Source organism: Aplidium turbinatum, chromosome 6, assembly GCF_918807975.1.
Source record: "Aplidium turbinatum chromosome 6, kaAplTurb1.1, whole genome shotgun sequence".
Taxonomy (NCBI): domain Eukaryota; kingdom Metazoa; phylum Chordata; class Ascidiacea; order Aplousobranchia; family Polyclinidae; genus Aplidium; species Aplidium turbinatum.
In genome coordinates, this window is record NC_137477.1 from 30044369 (window position 1) to 30064684 (window position 20316).

The following is a 20316-nucleotide window of genomic DNA, read 5'->3' on the forward strand; positions in this document are numbered from 1 at the left end:
GTTTCGGCGTTTCGCATCCAAACTAAAATAAAATGACCATCCATCCAACACCTTCGAAGAGTTCCAATATTTAGAAAAACGACGAGGAAAAAAGAGCAAGGAAAATTTTTTAAATTTATATTGGTAAAAACAAAAAATAATAAACAGTTGCTATGTTGATCGGCCTTGGTGCGTTATCAAGAGTGTTGATGGTCTGGAGGGGTGCGTTATAGTCATGGGGTGGGTGTCTCATCATGGAGGAGAGCAAGCTATTGAAGGTATTGCATCATGAAGAAGAGCTCCATTCAGCTACACTTACTGGATGGAATAATAACAACACTTCAGCAAACGGAAACTTCACTCTGCCAATCTAGGTGACCGGGCCAGCGGCGGTGGTTCAAAGCCTCTATAAGTAGGCTATGGGAATGGGAAACTACAAGAATTAAGCTTTCAAAGAAGGTTTTTTAGTCCAAGAATAGAAACATCTCAAAATCAATTATCATTCCGTTGGCTACACCTATAGTGCCGCCGCTCGGCACACTACGGTGCCACGGCATGCTGGTTACAAAGTAGCCCACTGGGCTGTAATGATGTTTCTGAAGAAAGGAATTTGAAAACCTTTACTTTTGTAGTTGGTGCATATAGGGCCTAGATGATGAACTGTTTTATTTTGATCAACGACGCACGAGTACAAAATAATTGACACGGCGAGAAGAACACAATAAACATAGCCAGGTCAGAGACTTTAAAGAACCGGCCTGCCACGCCCCGTGGAGGCGGGAAGCGGCGTGATGATGGGGTGGCGATGCACCCGGAAGGAAAGTCCACCAGCTTAGGTCGCGGGGGCCAGGCTGGGGAGTCTAGGTACCTGTGGAAGGAAAGTGTGGATCGAGAATTTTGTGCGACTCGTCCGCAAAAGTTAGAATAGAGGAACGGGCCAGGGAGACGGGCTTTGCTTTCTGCAAACGCAAAAAGGTCAGCTCACGACGGGCCGGGCGACAGAAGTTTTATAAAGCCAGGCAGCGCCCACGTCTCCATCACGTGACCGTAATACAGGTACGTTTGACTCCTATACCCGTAGGCAGAGCGGATAAACTTTGGGGTCTCCCACGCGGAAGAGAAGCTTAGCTACAAGGACGATTTGAATACTCGTGGGAGACGAAAATTATATAAAATCTGGAGCAAAGGCTCAATTAATTGGTGTAAAAAAAAGATGGCAAGTGGGAATATATTGTATGCTTTACCTACCGAAAAAGTGTTGACGTTGAACCAACGAGCACGGATGTGCACTGGCCAGACGTTGAGGCAGGTTCGCCCAGATAGGTCGGGGGGACTAGCGATCGAAGCATAGATATGACTAGGCTACCTTACCAGGAAAAATATAGAATAGTGGGATGAAACTTTGGAGGTTGCATCGAGTTGATCGGGAAATCATGTGTATCGATGAGTTAAAAGCAACGCGAGGTTGATCCGAGCGGGAAAGAGCAGCATATCGGGAGAAGGTAGTGTGTGATAATCTAAAATATTGCTTTAACTGCAGACAATGCACACCGTTTCGACCTCCCGGTCTCATCAGTGCAGTAGTTAAGGTGTTAAACTGTTTTATTCGCATCAACAGCGCACGAGTACAAATAATTGACACGGCGAGAGAGCACAAACAAACATAGCCAGGTCGAAGACTTTCAGAAACCGGCCTGCCACACCCCGCGGCGGCGGGGAGCGGCGTGATTTAGGGGTGACGATGCACCCGGAGGGGTAAGTCCACCAGCTTAGGTCGCGGGGGCCAGGCTGGGGAGTCGAGGTACCTGTGGAGGGAGAGTGTGGATCGAAACGTTACATGACCCGTCCGCAAATTTAGAATGGCGGAGCGGGCCAGGGAGACAGGCTCTTTCTGCATTGCCCAGAAAGATGGCCTGCGACGGGCCGGGCGACTCGTCGCGTGTGGACGCTGGAACCGGCAGTAATTGACCGCCGGGCGGCGCCCACGTCTCCCTCACGCGACCTCGGCGCAGGTACTTGACTCTTATACCCGGTCTGCCTGTAGGCAGAGCGGATAAAATTGGGGTCTACCACGAGAAAGAGAGTCAACTATTTAAGGATAATTTGGCTCTCGTGGCAAACAAAATTCAAATAAAAATGTGGAGCAGAGGCTCGATTAATCAATAGAAACAAAAAATATAGGTGGGAATGTAATACATACTCACTGGAGAAGAGTAAGCTTTGATTCGGCGAGCACGGATGTGCACTGGCCAGACGTTGAGGCAGGTTCGCCCAGCTGGGTCGGGGAGGCTATAGCGATTGAAACCAGAGGCACTGATAGGCTACATTACCAGGAAAAAGTAGAAAATTGGGGTGGAAATTTTGAGGCTGCATCGAGTTGATCAGGGGATCGTGTTGATCAATGCGTTGAAAGCAGAGCGAGGTTGATCCGAGCGGGCAAGAACAGCGTTACAAGGCGAAGGCAGCGTAAGATCTGAATTGTGGCTCTCGTGGCAGACGAAATTCAAATAAAAATGTGGAGCAGAGGCTTCCCATTTGTGGTACCTAAACAGTAACCAAAAATGGTAGCCTACTACTGCCTGATATTTTTTCAATGTTTTTGTAAACATTGCGAAGTTAGAAAGTGAATTGGCTAAAGACATTCATCGTGTTTGAATCATCATCATCGACGTATGAGCAGGTCTTTCCAGGCTAGATTGGAGGGCAGGAAGTCATCAGCCACTCAACAGTCTCGTCGTTCAGGACCCTTAGGCCATGCGCACCGTGTGGAGGCCGGTGGATTAGGCAGTGGTGAATGACATGGTCTGCGGTCTGTTCTGTGGCGCCACACTCGCATTCTGATGGAGGAGCCAGGCCCCACTTGTGCATGTCCGAACGAAAGCGGCCGACGCCAGTTCGCAGGCGGTTAAGCCTGACCCACGCAAGCCTTGCGAGGGACATCCCCGGTGGACGGGGATCGGCGTCCGGTATGAAGTCACGGAGCGTGGAGGTATATGGTTTTGCCACTCCGTGTTCCACATGTGGTTCGTCCAGTGTTCCCCACTTAACCAAAGTTCTTCTTCGTTCTTAAGTAGTTGTTGTGCGGCAGGCACAAAGGGGTGTCTTGATTTCAGTCGCTGCTTTATAGGTGGTGGTCGCTTGAATGTTGCATGGAGGGGATGGTCGGGGTCCAGAGCGCGGCGAGCGAGAGGAATCGTGGCTCCTTTACGACGTTGCTCAGAAGATTGGATGCCTGCTAGGATAGGTAGACTTAGTCTGTCGGAGTGGGACGCAGGCATCCAGTCACAGTACGCAGCGCATCGTTGATGGCGGTATTAATATGGTGGGTGTGAGAACTACGGCACCAGACTGGTGCGCAGTACTCAGCAGTGGAATGAACAAGGGCTAGGGTAGTTGTACGAAGAGTTTTGGCACCAGCTCCCAAGCAGGAACCCGCCAATCGCCTCAAAAGTGCGAAGCGTGTAAATATTTTTTTGCGCAGTGACTCCAAGTGTCGGCCGTACGTGAGTGACCTGTTCAGGGTTATGCCGAGATAAGTAGGTTCGGCAAGTAGGGAAGGCGTTCCCCGTCAATGTTGATGTTTATCTTGCGCTGTGCTTCCCAGTTGTTAAGGTGGAAGGCCGCCGACACTGTCTTAGCCTTGCTGAGCTGTAGCTTCCATTTCTGGAGGTATGCTGATAGTGTTTGCATGTCTTGGCTGAGGTTCCTCTCCACTGACTGCCAATTTCCCTCTGAGTGCAGGAGTGCCAGGTCGTCTGCGTAAGCATATTTCGTGGAGATGGTGGGGGCATGTCGTAGGTGTAGGCTATTTGTTGAACAGGACTGGAGCCAAGACTGAGCCCTGTGGGACGTCGATTTTGAGTCGGCATAGTCTGCTTCGACAACCGCTACCGGTTGTGAGGGTAAAACTGCGGTTTCGCACAAGTTCCATCATCATATGAACCATGTGTCTGTCAGAGAGCAGACGGAGTAACTCGCAAGTAAGGCCGCTATGCCATACAGTATCATAGGCATTAGGCAGCCGTGAGATTGACAACATGGCGCCAGCCTTCTTCTTAGCCGAGAAGCTGTCCTCAATGTCTTGGGTCATAAGTGTGACCTGATCTACGGTTGATCGTCCGTGTCGGAAGCCAGCTTGTTCACGGGGGAGCTGCGGATCTTTTATTGGTTCGACACGGGCGTAGATAAGTCTCTCGAGGATCTTGAAGGGGATGCAGAGCAGTGACATTGGGCGGTAGCTCTTCGGGTCTCCTGGGGGCTTCTTTGGCTTAGGAACTGCAACCACAAGGGCTCTTCTCCAGATCCTTGGAATTCTCAGGTGGCGCAAGCAGCAGGAAAGGAAGTCTTTTAACCAGGACTTTGAGGAGGCAGCAGCATGGAGTATCAACTCCGGGCATAGGTGGTCATGGTCCGGGGCTTTACCTGGCTTTATGTGCTGGAGGGCGGCGGAAAATTCGTCCGTGCTGAACTCACCCGAGATGTTGTCTCCGTCTGGGGTTGTTACCCTCCAGAGGTCTGTCATTTCTTGTAGGACGAATCTGTCTGATTCACGGTCTCTCGGTTTGTATTTCCCGTTCTCCACAAGTTGTGAGGCGATGGAATTTGCTGAAACGGGACGTTGTTGACGAGAGGCATGTGATCTGCCAGTTAGGTTGTTCAATGTAGGCTACTCCATGCTATGCGACTGGAGTGCGTGAAGTTGATTGATTCAACGGCTTCTGTTCAGCGCTCCTTCCTCTTTGAATCCAACTTTGCCAACAGGGCTGTGGCTGAACTGTTGGTTTCATTGCCCTGAGGGGCGTGGAGGAAGTCGGAGAAGAGGCTTTCGCACTCCTTGTCCCAGCACGGCATGTAGTTCTTTCGTCGGCCGCGGGGGATAGAGTGTTTTGCCACTGATGTTATTGCATCACAAAAGTCCTAGTAAGCTTCTTCCACGTTCTTGGTGTGAGGTGATGGAAGATACTGCCTGGCTTCGTTGGTGAGGAGGCTATAGTACTCCCAGTTAGCCATTCTGAAGTTCCATCGCTTAACAGGCTTGCTCGGGACAGGCATTGTGAGCGTTGGAGCCGTGATAAGCGAGGGTCGGTGTTGGGACTTGGGGAACTTCTTTAGCACACGTTTGTCCGGTTGGCCATTATCGGGGTCATCACTCACGAAGCCAGGTCGGGGTTTGTACCAGTGTTCCAGCGCCCGGAGAAGAAACTCGCTGCACCCTTGGGATCGTGCAGTAGGCTATAGGGTGAGGTTATTATTGGCAGACCATGAGGCCAGGCTTTCTCCGTCTGTGTTGGTGATGTTGTAGCCCCAGTGAACGTGGTGGCAATTAAAATCGCCAGCATAGAGGCTGGGTTGAAGGAACTTTGTTTTAATTCTCAATTGATTGATTTTAATGCATTGCCATAGGCTACTTCATTATTACATTGTTATAGGCCTACCCTAAATAGTCGAAGATGAGCTGCCATACTGTATTTTTTGGTTATAGGCTACAATAGAAGCTGACTTTTCTCACCCTGTGGTATTTCACCCCCATCCAAAGTAGGACTTGAGTATGGTATCAGCACCATACGCATGATAATCGAAATAGCCTACTGCAGCGGTCCCCAACCTTTTTGCTCTCACGAACCGTTTTTAAATAAAAATTGCCTTGCGGACCGGCGATAGGAAAATCAAAGTTTGACATCTACGTATAGCCCAGGTCCAATTTTTTATTGCGGTTTAAACACACTTTGAGCAAGATTTGTAAAATATAATAGACAATGTAACAGTTGAGGTCGGAAAATGAAGCTAGTTTAGCAGGGAGTCTGTGAGGATTGCTTCCCAGAAAATTTTGACTAAATTTACGTTGTTTTGATCGCATTTTGATGCACTTTTAGGCCCAATAATGATTTATTTATGAAGTCGCACACCTCGTAATTGATCAACATCATCAAATTAAAAATAGATTTTTAGAAGTTTGAGTGACAAATTTTGATTTAAAATTAAAGTTACTTTTTAAATATATTTTCTTTCTCGACTACAGAAGGATTTCAATAATTTATTTGTTAAAAGTTTGTATAGTAGTATATTGTATGAGCTTAAAGTAAAATTTCGAAAATCCATTTCAGGTGCCCCCACCTTTCATATAGCCTATAGCTTATACAATGCACATTTCACCTTATACTTCAATTTTATTGTTGGGTAGTTGATTGATTGATCTTTATCCTCGGACTGGGAAAGCTTCTTTGAGAGCTTAATCCTGACAGTTTCGCGTACTTGTAGAGGCTTTGAACCAGCCGGTCACTGAGATTGACGGAGTGGAATTTTCGCTTGTGTTCTTGTCGGTGTTGAAGTGTTCTTGTCGGTGAATTATTCCATCTAGCCTACTTGGTGCCACTAAATGGAGAACTAAACTGAAATGCGTTGCTCAGTCAAATACACACCCCGAGAGCCGAACCAGCGCCGCTTGATCTTGTTTAACTGTAATTAGTTTATTCTATGGCTAAGGACATACTGGGTCGCGACCCGGTTATTGGGAACCCCTGGCCTACTGTACAGCATAGCTTACCCGCGATCTTCATATTTCAAGTTGCATCGAAGAAATAAAAACAAACTGAATCTCACAATAAAGATAGAGTGGAAAGTCTAACTTTTATAAGCTAATGTCTTTCTTATACCAATTTTGTAGTTCGCAATTTGAAAAAATCGCATCTCGAGTTGGCCCATGTTTAGTCAAAACACCAAGTAAAATGGAGAGCTTTTTATGATTATATGACGATTCAAGATAATGGAAATAAAAAACACGATAATCGTGGATGCGCAGTGTGAAACATGGCTTTGGAGTCGGAACCTGGCGTATTCAGACAATGCCTGGAAATCCTAGACAATGCCTGGAAATTCACAACAATGCCTGAAAGTAGCTACTCTACAATGCCTGACAACCCCTGAAAATGCTCGACAATGCCTGAAAATGTTCTATAATGCCTAACAAACCCGTCAACCACTGATAATGATCGACAATGCCTGGAAATCCTAGACAATGCCTGGAAATCCTAGACAATGCCTGGAAATTCCCAACAATGCCTGAAAGTAGCTACTCTACAATGCCTGACAACCCCTGAAAATGCTCTACAACCCCTGAAAATGTTCGACAATGCCTGAAAATGTTCTATAATGCCTAACAAACCCGTCAACCACTGATCATGATCGACAATGCCTGGAAATCCTAGACAATGCCTGTAAATTCCGAACAATGCCTAAAAGTAGCTACTCTCATACGCGCCGACTTCCGGGGGGGCCGGGGGGCGGCGCCCCCCGTAAATTTATTGTTGAGGGGCAACAAAAATGGCTACCAAGTAGTGTTTAAAGATAAAATAGTTTGCGAAAGAGATTTAAATCATTTAAACGGACGATCTCGTGTATAGGTCGAACGTCTATACTTTTGAGCTGAAATCGGTGATATTTCCTTCTCCCGTGTATAAGTAGAATAGCTCATTAGAATCATCTGTTGGCATTGACATACGGTGAGGAAATTTCAAAGTAGATGATAAAGTAACTTACGCTGCTGGAATAGTCACGTAACTATTCACGGCAATATTAAATAAATCAGCTAAATTAGACGCGCTATTTTCAACGCGCTGTGAGATCAATTATGATTCAACAGAACGCATTGTTTTGTTCACAATGTGTGAGAATTAAATCGAAAACCGATAAAACAAAAGGTGCTTAATGGTCTTGGTCGCAGATATTGCTGCAATAACGACGTCTCTTACCGCTATTTATCACCTAGCTAACCTGACATCATTGTTTTATGCGGCTGCTAAGGTTTGACATCGACTTCAACGATCGTGAAATGTTACGTAGGAAGAACGATTATATCCTACACACAAAAATACAAATAAATTGATCTCTTGAAACAGCTCTTCCTGCTGTTTTGTCTCGTGAGCTTTGCATATTGCTCAACAAGTGAATAAAGTTTAGAATTGACAATAAATCATACAATTTGAAAATTAAGTTTGAATTACTGCAAATAAACGTATTCAAAACTTTTACTTCGGCCGACAACATTTCACACTCCGTAATCTACGGCGGCAATGATTTTGCAAAAATGTGTTCATGTGTTCATTTTGAAAACTGTCGAGCTGGAGACAACAGCTGCTTGTCTCGTGTATACAGTAAGTCGAACCTGCTTTCTGAGGTGAAAATCACTTGCGAACATCTCGACCTATACTCGAGTATATACGCTATTCGATAAAAGACTAAGTTATAAAGACTTTCGATAAAAAACAGAAGAGAAAACACTTCGCACTTGTTGTTAACGCTTTGAAGGTAAGTAATTAGAAAAACGAGCGAAACAAGGTTTAATAAAACTGATAGCGGGTTTCCACTCTGCTTGAGATCATGATTTTTTGCGTTTTATTTCGATAACTTCACTGTCTTGATCGTTGTTATTCACTCGTGCGAAAAGAAAATGAATCGGCTTGTTTTCCAACTGTTCCAATTATGAGCTAACAATATCAAAATTGTTACGACTAGGCGTACTGCATGCGAAAAACTAATCGTTTCAAGCAGCGGTTCTAATAAATTCGGTTTGCGACCTAGGTGTCAATATAAACAAGACGGTAAGCTTAATCAAAGACTATTTTAATTGAGTAAAATAACGTTATGGTTATGACGTCATCACCTTTCTCGCCCCCCAAGATTTTTTGAAAAGTCGGCGCCTATGGCTACTCTACAATGCCTGACAACCCCTGAAAATGCTCGACAACCCCTAGAAATTCTCCACAACCCCCCGAGAAGCCGACAATGCCCGACAATGCCTGACAATGCCCGACAATGCCTGACAATGGGTATTTAGAGGTACCCATATTGACCAGGGTGGCCGATTCTATAGGAGCATCAGAAAAAGTTAATGAATAATGGATTTTATTCTCTGAGCACAACACAAACTTCTAAACATTTGTAAAGCAAATCGAGTAGCCTAGTCATGTATTCTTTTGCTATTTAGGCTTTAGCTTTTGCACAGAAAAACAAGTGAATTTCGATCCTAAATTATCTTTGACATTTCGCTAAATGAAGTACCGGTAACATCAAACTTTTTTGTCATTAAATTCCTAAATTACATTGACTTTGTCAAAACAATAATTTACATGAATGACTTTACAATGGGCAGTTGGGCACAGCCATTATGTTTGCTGATGACACGACAATACTGTATAAATTAAAACAAAGTGGCTATTTTTACACACTTGTTGTCATGCATACGATCAGGTGTTGCCAGAGTTACAATTAAAGTGTTACGATAGTGAGTTACGATTAAAGTTGTCATTGGTATCATATGACATATCTACAACATTTCCATTATCGTAAAACAGCACAACTTTGCTCGGGTGGACAATTTTGCCCAAAATTTGTGAGTTAAAGTCTGACCACAATATGGTCTTCATGTTTTGTTGGGTCTGTCTATGGATAATATTGTTCAACATTAACCATTAAACAAACCCAACAAAATATAAAGACCATGTTGTGGTCAGACTTTAACTCACAAATTTTGGACAAAGTTGTCCACCCGGGAAAAGTTCTGCTGAATTACTGTATATACTCAAAAATAAATACAAAGTCAGTCTTTGACATCAGCAATCAACAAAACAATGAACTACGTTGGCAAAAAGTGCCAGTGTAAATTTGTAGCACATGTTGATTATCATTTATTTTTTAAGTTAGCCTGCATCGTTAAATGTCAATAAGTGCAATTGGGATTCACTTTACTTTTTTGTAGGTGAGTACTTTGCAAAATAAATTAAGGATTTTTGTGAAGCAAAGTAGATTGTTTGTAGAGATGGCAACGTCATTTGAAAGGAAGAAGCATGTTCGGTTCTTTTCCAGAATATTGGAAATTTTACCAAATAGATATTCATTGCTGGATACTAGCAGGTTTGTGTTAATTCTATGCAACATTTGTTGTTATTGTATAATCTATTGTATGTAAGAAATTTAACAAATCGAAATTTTCCAACACATATTATATTATAGACTTGATTTAAAATGTGATAATCATATTTTAGTTTATTTTTTCAATGATATTTGTATAGGACTGTTCTTTAAAAATAAAATTGCCTTGTTTTGAATAGTTTATGTTAATTATTATTTTCAATTAATTTATAACTGCATTGTGTTTCAACATTCTTTTATGGCAGTGGCTATTTGACCGGCGCCAGTCTTTGAATCTGAAACATTATTTGACCGGTCATGACGTCACTATATAGGCATTTTTTTCTTTTTCTCTTTCAAAGCAAAAGACGAGAAGAGTATATAACTTCTAAATTCAACACCTATGTTCAACTGATTCTGTGGCGTGTAGGATACGTATCGGGCTGGTGCTCCAGAGGGAATGAGCTTGATACTACGCGAAAGCGTTTTTTTTTTAATTTTTAACTAAATTTTGACCCGAGGTGACTCAATCGTTAGGCTTCTGCATTTTTGTGGTCAATTTTTAATTTGAGTAGCCTACAGCCCAATTTTTTATGTCTTTTCAAATATGAGTAATAAAGTTAAGAGTTTTTTAATTTTCTTGAATTTAAGAATTTCTCTGGATAATTTTCCGTTCGTCATAAGAGGATGTGACCGTGTTTGCCGAACGACGCAAAAATGTAATGAACGAAAAATTACCTAGAGAAATTCTCAAATTCCAGAAAATTAAAAACTCTAACTTTATTACTTAATTTAATTTTTTTGAATTGAAGAATTTTTCTGGATAATTTTCCATTCGTCGTAAGAGGATGTGACCGTGTTTGCCGAACGACGCAAAAATGTAATGCGTCGTTCGGCAAACACGGTCACATCCTCTTATGATGAACGAAAAATTACCCAGAGAAATTCTCAAATTCCAGAAAATTAAAAAAACTCTAACTTTATTACGTACTCATAGTTGAAAAGACATAAAAAAATGGGCTGTAGGCTACTCAAATTTAAAATTGACCAATAAAATGCAGCAGCCTAATGATTGAGTCAATTCGGGTCAAAATTTAGTTAAAAATTTAAAAAAAACGCTTCCGCGTAGTATCGAACTCATTCCCTCTGGAGCACCAGCCGAAGACTTATCCTTTGCGCCACCGAATCAGTTAAACATAACTGCCGAATTTAGAACTTATTATAGGCACTCTTCTCGTCTTTTGCTTTGAAACAGAAAAAGAAAAAATTGCCTAAAGAGTCACGTCATGACCGCTCAAATAGTGTTTCAGATTCAAAGACCGGCGCCGGTCAAATAGCCACTGACTTCTTTTATACCATCAGAAATTTATTTGTTATTGTTTGGTCAAATGAAAGATGTTGTTTGTAACTCAAAAAGAAGTGATGCATTACTAGAACCTGCTTTGCTCAACTGTAATTTAAGTCTTAACGATGTTATTTTTCATCACAGATTGACCATTACATTTTTTGCACTTTCTGGGTTGGATGTTCTTGGCGCTTTGGAAACTCTTTCTGACAAACACAAAGAAGATATTATCAATTGGATATATTCATTGCAAGTTATACCTAATCAATCCAGTAAGTTCACAATTAACATTGCAAATGTGTTTCATATATATATGTTTTGTTTTAGTTTGTAAAGTGTGACTTTCCAGTACAAGTACTGGAAGTACATGGTTTATTCAGATTCGTTAACCTGGGTTAGCAAGATGTTGTGACAAGTTGTTACGGTAGGTGACATGATCGATTGAATAATAAAATGTGCGAGAAATATATTTGACATTTTAAAGTCATGATACCTTTAAAGCAAAATGCACTTTATGACTAAGATTAAGCAAAAGCTGCTTCATGGACGCTGATTTTTATTAGCAATGTACCATACTCTGTAGTCTAGGGATAGGGAGCAAGTCTTTCAGGCGCAGACAGTTAGGCGCCGGTCAAATAGGCACCCACACTGTGGCTGTGACGTCTGGATATTAAGGTGCGGAGCACTGTGGCGTCTGTTCATTTAGGTGCTATTCCTAGTAAAGTCTGCAGATTGCATCAGCTTGGCAGGTAGGGCAATGCTTTTCACACAAAAAGACGTGGACCCGTAGTTTATAATACAACTAAAAAAATTTGCTGTGACTTGTAAGGTTTTGTCTTTAAAGTGTCATGGTGTTTGTTTCAAGCTCAACCAAATACGAAATATTGACCCACATTGAATTAAATACCTTAAGAAAGTGCCATATTTAAATATAGTACTGTATACGATTTCAGAAACAAATTTAAACAAATGTGGCTTCAGAGGATCCAATAGCAATGGTATTACCACCCAGCAGTATGCCAAGGTATGTGATTCATTTTTATGTTTCTATGTTTTGTATAGATAGATGTGATAGAACAATTTAGAACATCTGGCCTATTGCATGTGACATGCTCTACAACGGAGTGTAGCAAATTAAATTGTCTACATGTCTTCAGCCTTGTGACTGGTCATTTACATACATATACAGTTAATTAATTTATCATGCAACAGTCTATACCAGAGAGAAATGAAGGAATATACAATAGTTTAGTTTCTAAGTTCAGTGGGTGTTGTATACCTGGTAATTATTAATTACATATGTATATTTTCGACGTACAGTAGAGTAGCCTACTCAGTAGTAACACATATAGTAACAGGCGCAAAAATCACTCATGCGTAGAGACATAAATCCATTTGCCCGAAACCAACAGCTGTCGCAACGAGATTCCATGTGAACAAAACGTTTTTCTCTCTGCTTTGAGATTTCATTTCGCCTGTCATGTAAACGTAGCCTTAGACCAGTGAAGAGCAACGTGGTCCAGGTGGACCACAAGTGGTCCACAGAGAATTTTCGGTGGTCCACGGATAAAATAATTCAAGACACACACACTTTGGGTAAAGTTATTTCCATATTGTTATGGTATTGTACCAATGCTAAGTTATTAGCAATTTAACTCCGTATTCACTGTGCTTCTGACATATCATTGGCCCCCGAACAATATTATAAATATGTGTTTACGATTTCTTGGGTAATCCTTATCTTTCGCCTTTGTTTACGATCAGCTGTTTTGCTATTTTTTCCGCGCTACTGAGATGAGTTGAAAGTGCTGAATAGTTACCAGTTAGCGGATAACATAACGATATTGGTAAAACTAACTGACTGAGTAATAGAGCAGAAGACTGATTATCTTATATGCCGTTGAAGTATATTCAGTGTGCATTGCCTGAGTAAGGTTGCTAACCAGTATGCTACCTGTTTTTTTTTAGGTTTAAAGTTGGTCTTAAAATGGCTCCTCTTGTTCATAAAAAAGCAAAAATAGTTATAAACAATTATAAATGTGATATGCAAAAAAGGCTATGGTCCACAGAGATTTCAAAAAAAAATTTATGGTCCACAGTCACAAAAAGGTTGCTCATCACTGCCTTAGACATCACCGAATCTCGAAATGATATGTTGTACTACTACGGTAATCATTGTAACAAGGTATCGCCGTTTATGCCCAGTACCGTACTGTATAACCCAATCCGCAAAAATACTGTAGATTGAACCGTCCCGTCAAACCTGCACGATGTGCAATAATTACGGTTTTCAAAATCATAGTATTAGTTAACTGCACTACTGCAGGCCTTTTGAACTTAAATTATTACTGTAAGTAGTTTTTCTTAAAATGTGACTTTTAGTAATTTCTTTTTTACAGACTTGTGAAACCAATCGGTATGACAGCAGCCACATAGCAATGACATATACTGGACTGGCATGTTTGCTCATACTTGGTGATGATTTACGACTAGTCAATAAACATGCTTGTCTCCAAGGTATAAAAGCTCTTCAACTCCCTGATGGAAGGTAAGTGATTGGTGATCAGGGTTGTCAGTATTTTACCCAACCCCAAAAAAACCGGGTGGTTTTAAAAAAAAAACATAAATTAACCAGAGCATCATATTTGTCCAGTTTTTATCATGCAAGAAGGTCTCATAGTTAAACGGGTCTGCTACTTTTCGGCTAGTCCGATTCGGCTAGTCCAATTCGGAAAAGCTCGGAACTTTCTGCCATATTTCGTAACGAAGTATTTTCCTGACTTGTTTGTTGAAGCACCGGTAGCTGAGTATCGTTCGAAAGACGTTTTCGATTGTGATGACAACGATGACAACTCTCATTGCCTCCCTTTTACAAATCAATTATTGTATTTTAAAGTAAAAATTAAAAGTCATATTTTATGATCTAAAGCAGAAAATATGACTTTATAACGACTGACAAGCTTCGATGACTTCAACACTCTTTGGCCATTCGTTTGTCTCTTTTCTGAGGGGTTTCTCTTAAGCTTCACGATAAACCGTGACGCCGCAAATTGCAAAATAATGTGTCAAGATGATGTCACAATGCAAATTAACATCAAACAGCAAGCGCTATTACTAGACTACAAAAAATAATGAAAATGTTGCTTCCAATGCTTCCTGAAACTCAGCGTGAGAACTCTCATTGCCTCCCTTCCACAAATCAATTATTGTATTTTTAAGGTAAAAATTAAAAGTCATATTTTATGATCTAAAACAAAAAATAATGAAAATTTTGCTTCCAATGCTTCGTGAAACTCAGCGTGAGAACTCTCATTGTCTCCCTTCCACAAATCAATTATTGTATTTTAAAGTAAAAATTATGTCATATTTTATGATTTAAAACAAAAAATAATGAAAATGTTGCTTCCAATGCTTCGTGAAACTCAGCGTGAGAATGACAAGCTTCGATGATTTCAACCACTCTTTGGCCATTCGTTTGTCTATTTTCTGATGGGTTTCTCTTAAGCTTCACGATAAACCGTGACGCCGCAAAGCAACTAGATAAATTATATATGTCACCACCACTAAACTTTCGCTACCGTCGCCCACTTTGGCCGTCGCCAATTGGCTCGTCGCCCACTTGACTCGTCGCCCACTTGGCTCGTCGCCCACCTGGTCTCGCCCAAGTGCGTATCGCCCAGTTGTCGTGTACCGTCACTGGTCTTCAGCAAGAAGAACATTTGTGAGAAATGGCTTTGCATTTTTGTCTGGGATCATGCTGAAAAGCTGTTAACCCTTGGTGCCACATAGTGTCATAGGCAGCAGTGAGGTCCACCAAGATTAGTCCTGCCTTGTTGCCTTTCTCGAAACTTTCCTCAATATCCTCGGTCAGCTTTACTGCTTAATGAGTAGTACACTAGTACAACGTCCGTGCTGAAATCCAGCTTGTTCTTTAGGCAGTTGAAGATCAACAATTGGTTCAAGTCTAGTTAACAGGAGCCGTTCCAGTATCTTATATGGGACGCAGAGTAGTGATATCGGGCGATAGCTGTTGGGATTATCAGTTGGCTTGATTGTTTGTTTTAGGTAGTGCTACTACAGTGGCTGAGAGAAAGAAACTGGGCACCTCGTTAGTGCCAAAAGCTTATTAACGAGAAACTCATTTTCTCATCCTCTATGCATTGCATATCATCCCATTATCAAGCATAGAAACCACCATTATCCTCAATATTTATTGGATTGACACAGTCATGTACCCATGCGGTTGGTGAATGATTGTCGCTGTGGGTGTCATCATCATCATTCGTTCATTCTTGTTTTGTTCATGTGGTAACTGATATTGTGTATTGTGTTTCAGTTTCAAATCAACCTATGATGGAAGCGAAAATGACATGAGGTTTATCTACTGTGCCTGTTGTGTATGTGCAATGCTCAATGATTTCTCGTCTATTGATAAAGAACTTGCCGTCTCCTTTATTCAAAAGAGTGTGGTAAAGTATTTTCTAGTTTGTACTTTATGTTTTGATGGATACACGACTTTATGTCGCTGTCCGAATGACGTCAAACACGAATGACGCAAGGCCCGAATGCGCCATTCGTGTTTGACGTCATTCGGACCGCGAGATTTGATTATAAATGACGCGAGATTTGGTTATTTCGTACTAAAATAAATTGTTCTTTTGAATACGGTAGTAATTTCATTTGCCGCGGTAGCAATTTCAATTTTCATTTTTTTATATAAACAACACAATATGTTGGTGTAATTTGAACTCGTCGTACATTTTTCTTGAATATAGAATTACCAGGCTGAGGCAGTGCATCCAATGATCCGCAATTGGGCTTCTTTCTAGCAGCAGCTTACTGGGCGTGCAGTTGTTGTTTTACGTTTTATTGCCTATTTCATTATTTTTGCAAAAAATATAAAAATGGTTTTTTGCACAAAGTCTGATCTTTATTTTGTTAAGTGCAAAAGCCAATTTTTATATTTTTGTTAGTATAAAAAATGAAAATTGCTACCGCGTCGAATTAAATTACTGCCGTATTCAATTAAGTTTAGTACGAAATAATCACATCTCGTGTCATTCGTGCCTTGCGGCCTAGGGATCGCGACATGAAGTCGTAGACCTGTGCTGGTTAATCCTGTCAAATTTTGAAATGGTACAGGGGGAGGACAGTGTTTTGCCAGTGGGATGACAGCAAGAAGATGTTTAAGTGAATACAGAGTTTCTGTTTCTGTGTCTCTGACGAGAAAGATCTCCACATTGTTAAGATGGGACGTCTGTACGAACAACTCAGAACGATTTGTTTTCAAATATTATCAAGTATTGCATTTCACATAGGTTATGACTTTATTTTTTCACTCAGGGTTACGATGGTGCATTTGGACAAGGGCCGGGCCAAGAAAGTCATGGAGGCTCTACTTTTTGCGCCTGCGCTTCACTACAGTTGCTTGGCCGGTTGCACTCAGCACTGTCTGCCCGTCAAGTTAAAAGGTTGGCAAATGTTTGCAGGTTGATTTTTTTTTGTGTAATGTTGAACATTTTCACAGTAATAAAATCTGGTCGAAATCGTAATCCTTGTAGTTTCACGTACTTGCGGAGCGTTTGAACTTCTGACGCAGACCCGATCACTGAGGTTGGTAGCTTTTAGTTTCCAATTGCAGTTGTAGCGTTATTGACTGTAAAATACTCCATTCACCGCTGAGCGGAGGATTACCCTTGAAACGTGCTGCTCACCTGATCACGCCGATAGTTGAACTCTTCTTGTTGGATCTTGCCTTTTTTCACGAACGATACTGTTACTGTAGGTCGCTTGCTTTCATAGCAAGTACAATGAAAATAATATGAAATTTTCATACATGACAAATTAAAGCAAAAAAGCTATACCACTTCTACATCCATATTGGCAAGGTGTCTTGACTTAACTGTAGCATTGGGACAACATAACAAGCAACCTCGTGGGTAGTAGTGCTATCAACAAAACGTTATTGCACTGCATGCTCTTGCGCATCAACATGGGTTACTTGACCGGGTTCCATGTGAATTTATGAGTCGTACTGCTTCCCTGCTGGCTCAAGGCAGATTGGTAGAGGTTAATATGTCACCAGATTATGGCAAAACCCTACACCCAAACCATGCGCAGGGACAATCAAATGAGCTTTTGGTCAAGAGTTATTATATCTTAACTAATCATATCGCCGAGAGACATCTTCTTGCTGCAATTGGGGATGTTGAAGACAATTGGAAATGAATCAAGAGTTGTATTTCGGTTATTGTGCTGAAGTTCCAGCAATATCAAAGAGGATGAGTTTCTGTCTGATTTAACGTTGTTTGTGCATTCTGAATTTGCGTCGATGTCTTATTTTGCTGATCTCCATCCACAGATTGAAGATGTGGTGCATCAGCAGACAAAAAAGTGGCTTTCATGGACGACCTAACAAAGATGACGATACATGCTATTCGTTTTGGATTGGTGCCTCGCTAAAAGTAAGGATTGTCCAAGTTATGAATGTTTTCTCTTAATTAATTGTCATAGAACTTCCTTGTACTATAAGCACATAATAAAGTAACTGCTAATACAATAGCTCACTTTGAAAGATTATAAATCCTTTGACAATGCCACATCAAAACGACTTTTCAAATGTTGGTCTTGATACGTTGTGCCATACGTTGTTAAATATTGTTGGAACAGCTGAGATGCTTATTCACATTTTGTAATGCAGTTATTTAGTGGCTAGCTCTATCTTGATGGCAAGCTGCTTCGGTTGTTATTAACTGACTGTAAAGTCTTGAGATCCGGATGGCAGGGAAAACTGACATAACAGTTTCCTTTACGATATCCCCTGATTTGTGTGAATAAACTGAATATGCTGTTCAAGGAAACACTTTGGAACTTTTAACACTTTTTTTTTATTTTGTTGCAGTTACTTGGTATGTTTGATCTTGTGGATTTCAACGAGAACGAAGCGTTTATTCTGTCAACTCAAGACTTCGTTGTAGGAGGATTTGGCAAATGGCCGCAGATCCATCCAGGCAAGAGCATTGTGTTGCTTCTACGGACATTACATAATATTTGTTTATCATTCGGATATTTCACATTTTTGAAATGGCACAATAGCACATAGGTTTGCATCCTCTGCAATCACAATTTTAACGCTATTAAAAATCTAAGTCTAAAGTGTATGTTAAAAACGACCTGAATTTAATCGTGCAACCCAGCCAACCCAATTTTGAAATATTTTTGTTGTATTTTAACATCGGCTTGACTGGTATTGTTCCATTATATCGTTTTTGTGGGGGTTGCAAGGCCACAAGCATTTTTAAATGGCTGTACCAGTAGCTTGTGTGTGGTTTTCTTTGGCTACGTTATTTCTTCTTGTTTACCTTATTGATTTATTTAGCCTACCTTATTTATTCTTCTTCATGATGAGCTATCATCACGATATTGCTCTTCGAACACAATCATCAGTATTCAGCACTCTTGATAGCGCACCAAGGTCGAACAACATAATTGTCTTATTGTTACGTCCAATTTCAAATTTAATTGTCTTATTATAATTTCGGTCTCAAGCACGTTATAACATTTGCGTTTTGTCGCTTCTACCCATACCTGGAACTGTGCCATGCCAATGTTATATTTGGCTGTGACGGTCGGAAATAAAAAGAAATGAACTGACTAAGAACGAAAAAATGTTTTCTAAAATATTATTTGTAAATTGCTTTTTCCTGTGGTTTTGAGTCTACTGAAGTTATATATGATAAAAAATATATGCATAAAACAAGGTAAAATGTTACTTTACAGTAGGTCGTTTTGTGGCGATTCGAAAAATGTTGTTGTTTTGTTTTTTGCAGATGCTTTGCACAGTTACATGGGAATATGTGGACTCTCGTTGATGGGCTTGCATGATCTTCATCCAATATCTCCTGATCTTAATATGACAATAAGAGCAAAAGATCACATGGAGTCCGTCCACCGAAAATGGGAGGAACAATTGAAGAAGAGAGAGGCTGCACAAGAATCCTTGCGCTCCAGAAAGAAGAGTAGGGACGTCGGTCACCATGGGACTCTCGTAATCGCTTTTGCCATCGGCCTTGGAGCAGTTTTTATTCCTTGGATATACAATGCATACTTAAGCAAGACATGAGACGTGGATTAGAGATCCTTCGTATCGAAGATAATCATTGTCATTTGTTTATGCAGGGTTTACAGATTTTGTTTTCGGCTTTCTAAATATTTCTATATTGTCTCTGTTCGTAAATTCTGATCTATTTCAACGAAATAATATGCTTGTTTGCAACCAGTGTTCAGATTTATTTCTTTGTATACCGATCCTGTTTGTCTATTTCAACTTGCTCTCGGATTAAGAAGTCAGAAAGGGGTGTGTCACTGCAATGTGCATGCCCTTGATATAAGTAAATGGCCATTTTCTTATACCCTACCCATTATACCCCCGCGCCTGGTGTGGCCTCTTGCATTTTTTAAGCTTTTTTGTTGCCATATCTTCGGTCGTAACCTGCCTCTATCTTAGGCAGGTTGGTTGGATTTTGAATCTTTACCTATCCTCGGACTGACAAAGCCTTGATAGGTCATTCCTGGTAGTTTCGCATACTTTTGTAGGCTCTTAACGCACGGCCGGTTACCGACATTGGCAGAGTGAAGTTTTCCGATTGTTGAAGTGTTGTTGTCGGGGAATTTTTCCATTTAATAGGTGCCGCTGAATGGAGAGTAGTCCTGAAATGCGTTACTCAAAGGGAGTCGAACTAGCGCCGCGTGATCTTGAGCCGGGCTTATTGAGCTGAGGCGGACAATTCATTTTAGGTGTTTATCGATCAAGTTAAACTTAAATTTGCAATTTAATTTAGCCCTTCAGATGAAAAAGTCTGTTTTTGCTATTGCTTAGGGGAGACTCAGGTAAGTTGGCCCACTCTAAATAATTTTTTAAGTACAATAGTTATTGTTACGTTTCGTACGCATACTGAGAAAGTGCTGTTGAAACTACCTTATCACCAGGTTGGGAGACTCTAGCAAGCAGTATAAACATGTGAGCACAATTTTTGTATGAAAAATTATGATTTTTAAAATTTTTGGATTTTAGAATTTTTTAGATG

At 40.9% G+C, this 20316-nt stretch overlaps 1 protein-coding gene across 1 annotated transcript; it reads left to right on the top strand.

Moving 5' to 3' along the window:
• Positions 1-9741: 9741 nt before the first annotated feature.
• Positions 9742-19511, top strand: LOC145772100 (geranylgeranyl transferase type-1 subunit beta-like). Its single transcript, XM_082583934.1, has 9 exons — positions 9742-9888; positions 11375-11502; positions 12184-12254; positions 13630-13778; positions 15567-15699; positions 16574-16701; positions 17592-17694; positions 18132-18240; positions 19060-19511. Exons 1-9 carry the CDS (start codon positions 9794-9796, stop codon positions 19350-19352), a joined length of 1209 nt encoding a protein of 402 aa, XP_082440060.1. The 5' UTR covers positions 9742-9793; the 3' UTR covers positions 19353-19511.
• The last annotated feature ends 805 nt before the right edge of the window (positions 19512-20316 follow it).